At 43.5% G+C, this 9,500-nt stretch overlaps 1 protein-coding gene across 1 annotated transcript; it reads left to right on the top strand.

The window, feature by feature from the left end:
* The first annotated feature begins 202 nt into the window (after nt 1-202).
* On the top strand, nt 203-1,144 carry LOC115638220 (olfactory receptor 4D9-like). The gene has a single exon (XM_030539798.1). It carries the CDS (start codon nt 203-205, stop codon nt 1,142-1,144), a length of 942 nt encoding a protein of 313 aa, XP_030395658.1.
* The last annotated feature ends 8,356 nt before the right edge of the window (nt 1,145-9,500 follow it).

Here is a 9,500-nt window from a genome sequence, read left to right as displayed (position 1 = left end):
TGATGTTCATAGAGTCTGCTGTAGAAGGGATGCCCTGCGCTGAGGATGACTGAATTTAGTATACTAAGATAATTATTAAACAAAATGTCTGTTAAGAGGCATTAATTTTGACTTAATACTAGTAATTCAAGGAAGGAATAATAAAAACTTCTTCATATTAATGATTACAGTTCCCTGTCTAGGCATGTTTTGAGGCTAGTAAATGGAAGAGCAGAACCTCAGCTCCCCAGTGACAGAATTTGTCCTCTTAGGCTTCACCCAGAATGCTGAGCTGAAGCGATGCCTCTTCGTTGTTTTCTTCATAGTCTACCTGACAACCTGGTTGGGAAACTTCACCATCATCACCACTGTGATCACCAGCCGCCGTCTCCACACCCCCATGTACTTCCTGCTGGCCAACGTGGCTTTCCTAGATGTTAGCGACTCATCAGTCAATGCTCCAAAATTGCTGTTGGGTCTCCTCTCCCAGCGCAGAACCATCTCGTTCAGTGAGTGCACCTTCCAGATGTTCTTCTTCCACTTCATCGCTGGTGCTATGGTTGTTGTCCTTGTGGTGATGGCTGCTGATCGGTACATAGCCATCTATAAACCACTGCGGTACTTGACTATCATGAACCGTGGTGTGTGCATGGGCCTGGTGGCAGGGGCATGGCTGGGTGGATTGGCTCACTCTGCTGTTCAGATTGCATTGATCCTCCAGCTGCCTTTCTGTGGTCCAAACATCTTGGACAATTTCTACTGTGATATCCCACAAGTCATCAAACTGGCCTGTACAGACATCTACATGGTCGAGTTGCTGATGGTTTCCAATGGTGGGATGCTTGTCATAGTAATGTTCATCATCCTGCTCATTTCGTACACCATCATCTTTGTCAAGATAAAGACACATGTTACAGATGGGAAGCACAAAGCTCTGTCTATCTGTGGATCCCAGATCACAGTTGTGTGTTTACAATTCATACCCTGCATCTTCATCTATTCTAGGCCCTTCCGGAAATTGCCCATGGACAAGTTGGCGTCAATCATTTACACTGTAATCACCCCAATGCTGAACCCAATGATCTACATGCTGAGAAACTCTGAGATGAAAAAGGCCATCAGGAGACTGATGAGCAGAATCCTGTCCTCAGGGAAGAAACTATAAAGACAGAATGTATCTTGAATTATCTTTTTTTTTCAATTACTTGATTATCCTAAATGAACTTTCCATCAGAGTTTTAACAATCCATATCTTTAATCTCTATTTCTGACATTCAAAAAAATTGTGTTGGTCAACCTTTTAGCATGAAGTTTATAAGAATATTTGGGTTGGAAGGGACCTCTGGAGGTCATCTAGTCCAACCTCCTGCTCAAAGCAGGACCAAGCCCAACTAAATCAATTAATGGATCTCTCCCCTTTTATCTATTAGAAAGTTTGCCCATACTTTATTTCCCTATGCCATTAATGTTGGTGGATCTATCCTTCTCCAAACATGAGCTATCACATATCTTGTTACCAGAAGTAATTGTGTTATCAGTGTGTTCTTCCCTGAGTCAATAAGCAACTCTGGACAATAATTCTGGGTTCTATAGGTGGCCTACCTTTACTATTGTTGAGAAATCTGTTTAATTATTCAAAAATATTGTCTAATTTCTGTACTATTATCTTAATGCAATCCCAGCATATATGCCTTCACACCTTCTCTAGACATTAGGTTTCCCTTTCTTATACCTTTTCCTGGGCTTAAGTGGACTGACTTTAGCATTGATCAAGTATTTTATAATACTTTTTCCTGAATAGTTGCAAATATAGATATGTTCTTAGCTTCCTTTAGCTGTTGTCCATTCTTCCAAGTGATATCTGCCTTTAGATAATTTCCCCATTTTTTCATAAATGTGCTCTTTTCTCTCTCCTAGATACATCAGTAACAATAACACTCAGTGTAATAGGTGGGGTCTCACATTTCATAGCTTTTGTCAGCTGAGCCCCTTGCACACATCAGGGGCTCCTTGCTTTCCTCTTTTCCCCCCACCAGCTCCCTGTTTGCCACCCTCCCATCTCCCTCTGTTTCATGGACTAAATAACTACTTTCCACAAATTGTATGCAATGCATCAATGTTTAATTCATTTTATTTTGCTAAATTGAAATTAGTTTGTACCAATATAATTATTCATATTGAACAAGAAATAGTGTCAAGCCATTTTATGTCCATGCAATGTTAAGTTAAGAAAATTGTAAGTTTTACATTACAACATGAAAATATATAAATGATCATATGGGGTCAAACCAATGGTACATCTAGTCCAGTATCCTGTCTTCTGACAGTGGCTGATGTCAGGTACTTCAAAGGGAATGAACAGAAGAGGGAAACTATTGATTGATCCATCCCCTGTCATCCAATCCCATCCACTGGCAGTCAGAGGCTTAGAGACACCCAGACCATGGAGTTGTATCCCTGACCAACTTAGCTAATCATCATTGATGGATCTATCCTCCATTAACTTATCTGATTTTTTTTATATTTCAGGACTTCACAACATCCCCTGACAACTAATTCCACAAAATGACTGAGCATTGTGTGAAGTACTTCCTTTGTACTTCCTTTTTTGTTTTAAAGGTACTCCTGTTAATTTCATTGGGTGACTCCCGGTTCTTGTGTTATGCGGAGGGCAAGAGCCAGGTTTTGACCACACCACACCTGTCACAATTTTATAGACCTTATCCTATCCCATTTAGTCTTCTCTTGTCCAAGATGAAAACTCCCAGTCTTTGTAATCTATCCACAAATAGAAGCTGTTCCATTCCCTTAATCATTTTTGTTGCCCTTCTCTGTATCTTTTCCAATTCTTCTACATCTTTCTTGGGATGGTGGTGACAGAACTGCACACAGTTTTCAAAGTATGGATATACCATGGATTTATATAGTGGCACTAAGATATTTTCTGTCTTCTATCCCTTTCCTAATGGTTCCTAAAATTCTCTTTGGATTTTTTGCCTGCTCCTGCACATTAAGATGTTTTCAGAGAGCTATTCACAATGACTCCAAGCTCTCTTTCTTGAGTGGTGACATCTAATTTAAACCCCATCATTTTGTATGTATATTTGAGTTTATGTTCAATGTGCCTTACTTTGCATTTATTAACATTTAATTTTATTTGCCAATTTGTTGCCCATTCACTCAGTTTTGTGAGATCTCTTCATAAATTTTTACAATCTGCTTTGAGCTTAGCTATCTTGAGTAATTTTGTATCATCTTCAAATTTTGCCATCTCATTGTTTATCCAATTTTTCCAGATCACTTATGAGTAAGTTCAACAGCACTAGTCTCAATAAAGATCGCTGGGAGACACCACTATTTACCTCTTTCCATTCTTAGAACTGACCATTTATTCCTACCCTTTGTTTTCTGTCTTTTAATCAATTACTGATTCATGAGAGGGTTTTCTCTCTTATCCTATGACTGCTTATCTTGAATAGGAGCCTTGGATGAAGGACATTGCCAAAGGTTTTCTGAAAGGCCAGGTACACTGGATAACCATTGTTCATATGTTTGTTGACCCCACCCCTCAAAGAATTCTAGCAGAGGAAAGAGTAGAAACCAGATCAACAGAATGGGCCAAATTTATCCCAGGAAGAAATCCGAATATTTCCAATGAGAGGCATTAGGAAAGGGAGCAAGGGGGGTTGTGGCAGAATCTGGAACTATACCATGTACTCTTGCACCACGATGTGAACTATGACTAGGATTTTCAGAACAACTTACGGAAATTAGGTGCTCAATTCTCATTGACTACCCAATGTTATGTACCTAACTCCATTAGATCTCTTTGAATAGACCATTCTTAATACACATATATTACTATCATGTGCCCTGTTGCTCCTTTCATCACCCACATCAGCCACATCATTCAGTATGGGACTAAAGTCTTACATTTTGCATTTGGAATGTAAAGAAACTCAGATAGCAGCTGTACAATATTTTCCTAGTCACTTGAAATGTGCTCAGACACCAACATCGTAGTGCAAGCCCAAATCTGTAAACCTGGACTCTGAGATCCAGGTTTTTCTTTGCCATGAAGACATACTCTCTGTCTATCTAATCACTGTATTCTTTCTGCATTTGACTACATCTACATGGAATGCAAGGCCAGTGTATATGATGGTACTTCTCCATTTACACAAAGGTTATAATAAAATGACCCCTCACAAATAACTTACCCCAGTGATTATTTCATGACTGAGTTTATCCGAGAGTCTTTGGGCAGAAACTCATCTGCGTTAAGCATGGATGTCAATGGAATGACTCTACATAGGTCCAGTTGAGCTGGAAGTCAAACACTTACAAACCTTCCACTCGTCTTCTCCAGGGTACCTTTAGCCATATTTGGATCCTTGTGTGTATTAACCATTTGCCAAACCTGGATCCCTTCAAAGGGAGAGGTTAAATCCCAGAAACAAAAATTTTGACCTCATTTTCCCAAATCAGCTTGTCTACAGGACACATATCAAAACCGTGCTCTTCCAGAAAGCCTTTCCATCCTAGGAAAAATACCATGGTATTGATGTATGTCTTTAGGTACAAAATAATAAAAGGATGTGTATTCATGGGTCCAGGCACCCTTATTACCTCTCAATAACAGAATAAAATCCTAGATGCATTAACATGATAATCTCAACATTAGTTCAGAGACTTGGATACCCACAGAAACACTTCTGCCCCCTTGTGTCATTGTGGCCAACAAATTTTCTCCCTCAGAAAACCCCATTAAAGAGATGACATATGGGTAGACCAAGAGAGAACAAAACATTGACTACTGCATGTAACTAATCATTCCTATTCCCCAAGTATATCTACCCCAGAAAACTAAACGTCTGGAACAATCAGACAAATCAAGCAATCCATTGCTAAAAACAAACACAATTAGATGAACTAAACTATAAAATGCCCAAAATCTCTGTCTCCAAACAAAGCTTTTTAACTCCAAAAAGGAGAGGAACCAGATAGTCCATAAAGTCCACTAGGGACTTCCTCATGCTATTGATTTTGTGTGGAAAGTTCTCAGGTAGAGTGACGATGGGTGGCAGTATAAAACTCTAGAAAAACACACATATAGATTTTGATTTTATTTACACTTGTGGAATCCTAAATATAAGAACATAAGAGCAGCCATACTAGGTGAGACCAAAGATCCATCTAGCCCAGTTTCCTGTCTACTCTGATAAGAGGCTGGTTCCTTGATCTTTTTCACTCTGGCTGAAACTGAAAAAAAACTAAACAAAGAAAACTTCTTTCCTTCGTTTTGAAACATCTTGTTATCCCATGGTTCCTCTGGTCAGGTGTCAGCTAGGCTAGGTGAACTTCTTAACCCTTTACAGGTAAAAGAGGCATTAGCTCTTAACTATCTGTTTATGACAGCGGCCATACTGGGTCAGACCAAATCAGGTCCATCTAGCCCAATATCCTGTCTTCCAACAGTGACCAATGCCACGTGCCCCAGAGGGAACGAACAGAACAGGTAATCATCAAGTGATCCATCCCCTGTTGCTCATTCCCAGCTTCTGGCAAACAGAGGCTAGGGACACTAACCCTGCCCATCCTGGCTAATAGCCGTTGAAGGACCTATCCTCCAGGAATTTATCTAGTTCTTTTTTGAATCCTGTTATGGTCTTGGTCTTCACAACATCCTCTGGCAAAGAGTTCCACAGGTTGAGAGTGTGTTGCGTAAAGTGTGTTGTCTTTAGGACATGTGTCAAAACCTTGTTCTTCCAGAAAGCCTTTCCAGCCTAAAGAAACTGTCTGACTTCAGTAGTGTTAGTCTGATTTTTTGTTTGTTCATTTTGTTGGTGTTTTTTTACCACTGTAAAAGCAGCATTTTGCATAAACAGATTAGGCATCATGTTCTCATGGACACAACATTTTCACCCATTGATTAGATTAATTAGGAAACACAGAATTAAACCAAGGTCATGAGAGACAGATGGACATTTTATTTTTGATGAATAACCTCCCCTCAGTCAGTTTCTTCATGGAGCTTTGATCTCATTGTTCCTTATCCTGTAGATGATCGGGTTCATCATGGGAGGCACCACAGCATAGAGAACACCCACCACAAGATCCACACCTGACCAAGACCTGGAGGTGGGTTTCAGGTTGGCAAAGATCCCAGTGCAAAGTAACAAGGAGACCACAATGAAGTGAGGAAAGCATGTGGAGAAGACTTTATGCCGGCCCTGCTCAGAAGGGATTCTCAGCACTGTGGTGAAGATCTGAACTTAAGACACTACTATTAAAATAAAAAGGCTTAATCCTAAGAGTGCATTAAAGGCAATAACCCCAACTTCACTGAGATACATAGATAGATGTACATAGATAGATAGATTTTCATGGATCTGGGTGAAATATTTGTTGCTTCATTTTCAGAACAGAATTTGCCTGTTTCCCACAGGAATGTAAATCACCAGAGTCTAATGCCCAGGGACTCACTGGGCCCAGGACCAAATGCTGCACCACCCAGAACAGCTGGAGTCGGTGCTGGGGAGTTGCTCTAAGTGCAGCCAGTGCAGGATCATTTGCCTGGGTTTGCAGAGAGCCTGAGACAATGGATCTGACAGAGTGGAACTGCTCCAGGCTTTTCCATGGGTGTTCACCTCCCAGCTCCACTGCTCTTGAGAAACCCACCAAACCCACCTCAGCATGAAGCTCTGTGTGCAGGAGACGGGGAAGAGCACAACTGTCTCCACCCCCTCACACAAGCAGATACTATCTGGCGGGCAAGTGAGGACTGGGGGGACCACTGCTGTCACTCCATGGGGCCAGAGTCAAAGGGACAGAGCCCCATGCATGGCCCCGGAGTGTTTGAACCCAGACCTGAGAGTTGGCAGAGATTTATGGGACTAAATGTGCCTCTTTCTCCAGGCTCCAGGGAATAGCCCTGCTCAAAGCAGTGACTCCTGGTGGGACCAACCCCAGCTGCTATAGAGGGAGAGGCAGGGAGCACCCCCTCTCTCATGGACAATTCTGCACTGACCTTCATGTCAGGGAGTTTCCCAGTGATCTAGAGGCTGGGTGGAGACCTTCAGCAGGCAGGTTTATTTCATTCTCTTCTCTAACATAACCATGGAGGCTCTCATAATCCATGCCAATGTCTCACCTGCTGAGATCTTTGTCTCAATGATACCTTGTGGCAGTGAGTTCCCCAGTTCAACTGTGTGTTCAGCTTGGGCACTGTTCAGAACAGGGGGAATGGCTAGGCAAAGGAAGGAGGAGAGTGAGACAGGACGGAAGTGATGACCAGGGCTTGCTAATGAGCAGAAGCAGGGGAAATAGTCTTTTGCTCAGAGATGGGGGTAGGGGGAAGGAAACAGAAGTGGGTGGACTGTTCCATGGGTCTGGGACCAGGTCAAAGGAGTGGGCTGAGAGAGAAAGGAACTAGTAGTCAAAGGGGTTAAGCAGGGATCTCTGAGGAAGCTGAGTCAGGAACTCTGGGTGGAGGAATTGGCTCAATGATCCTCTCTTCCAAGTAAAACCCAACAGTGATGTCATGGACAATGTCCACTTTCCTGATTGAAAGATTTTTTCAGTAATGTTTTGATTTCTGACATTTCAAAATATTGGTACTTTTGGCATTTTTCACCTAACGTAAGATTATATTGAAATAAGAAAAGAAGGCCCACATAAGGCACTTTAGCACATAACTGGCAGTACAAAAAATAAAGTTGAAATAATAATTCAAAATGGAAACCACTGTTTAAAATGTTCCCAATGTAAAATAAAAACATTTAATTGAAAATGACATTTTCCCACAAAAAAAAATCAAATTGATGTCAGTGAAACTGTTTGTTTTGTTGAGAATATTTTTTTGGTCCAAGATTTCTGACCACTTCAGCCGTCTAACAGCTAAAGGTACTGACTGGAAAGCGTTTGTTCATCATTTGCTTACAGTCAATTAGACGTACTTCAGTGCATTGTTGGGTCAGGCTACAGTGATTAGCATCTTGAAGAACTGAACATGTTAGAAACCCTCAGGGTTAGATTCACAAGAGACCTGAGGTGCCAGCTGCCGCTTTAGGCACTGGGGCTGGACTCACAAAGAAACATAACTTTGCAATGCTGAGTGGTCCCCACAGCTAAGTGTTAGGTACCTAGAAAATCATTGGGGTTCAAAAAGCCTGCACCTAGTGCTCAATGAATAGGGGATGATGGCACCTCAGAATGGGATCCATAAACACCAAATGCACTTGGCAGCTCCTCGGCTAAGGTGGCCAATGGGAGATGCAGTGTGCTAAGCCCTGCCCCTCTCTCAGAGGTAGGCACCTAAGCGCAGGCGGCAGGGAGGCGTGTCCTGCTGCTGGGGATTCCCAGCTGTGACCCCTCTCTTGGAGTTAGGGGCTTAGGTCATGTTAGCGGTGAAGGAGGAGCTCCCTCACAACCATTAGCCCAGCACTTGGGGTATCATTTGGGGAGTGGGGGACCCTAGATGCACATCCCCACTTCTGTCTCCCACATCCCAGGTGAATGCGTGACCATGTGGCTAAGAGCTACAAGGAAAGTACTCCTGCTCCATCATTCTGTGTGACATGCCTATGGGGTCCCGCTCCGGTAGGCAAACTGTGGGCAGACTTACTGCATTGGCCATGCAGCCGAGTTAGGGGATGAACGTCTGTTGTCCCCTGGCTCATGGATTGCTCTGGAGCTTAGGTATCTCTCCCTTCTAACCCCCAGCTTCCTGCATTGACTCCCAAAAAGGGATCACAGTTGGGAATCCCAAAGAGAGGGAAGCACCTCCCTGCAGCTCAGACTTAGGTGCCAAATTCCTTAAGGGAGGCAGGGCTTTCTGCATGCCTCTCTCCCTGGCATCTCCCCCTGCCTAGCTTGGGCGAGAAGCCGCCTTTGTAATGACTACATCCCTCTGTGAATCTGGCCCTTGCAGCCTACCCAGGCTGGCTGGGTCACCCAGCGTGTCAGGGACACTCCCCTTTGCAACCAAGAATCTCCCCGCTCCCCACTGCATAATGTTATCACTCCCAGAATGTGACTGGACAATAATAGGTGACTGGGCTGGATTAGAACCAGTGCTTGGAGGCTTTCCATTGGCCACGATGCCTGTCACTCTCAGTGACCTCGGAGAAGGTGGATGGAAAGAGGAGGTGAAGGCAGCACAGACAAGACGGGGAAATGGGAAGCTGGATGCTCCTTTCCCACAGAGAGATAGACAAGCCAAGGGATCCCCCCTCCCCAAGGCACTCAGCAGTCAGGCTGCCCCAGTGGATCTTGCCTTCAGAATCAGGGGTACAGGGATCCCATGTCAGGCCTGCCCCTTCCCCCAGGAGCCAGTGGCCAGCTCCCTCATGTGGGTGCCAGTGACCAGCATTCCCCACGATCCTCCTCCTGCCTTGAGGGGCTTGTAGTGAGGGCTCTGCAAATCTCCCTGAAATTAACGTGGAAATGTTGGTCAGTCGGAGTCTGACTGTGATCTTGTTCACACTGGGCTTACCCCCTTTAATACCTGCCAACTCCAG

The sequence above is a fragment of the Gopherus evgoodei genome, chromosome 21, assembly GCF_007399415.2.
Source record: "Gopherus evgoodei ecotype Sinaloan lineage chromosome 21, rGopEvg1_v1.p, whole genome shotgun sequence".
Lineage (NCBI taxonomy): Eukaryota > Metazoa > Chordata > Testudines > Testudinidae > Gopherus > Gopherus evgoodei.
The sequence above is the reverse complement of the archived record's forward strand: the minus strand, read 5'-3'. Positions and strand labels throughout refer to the sequence as shown.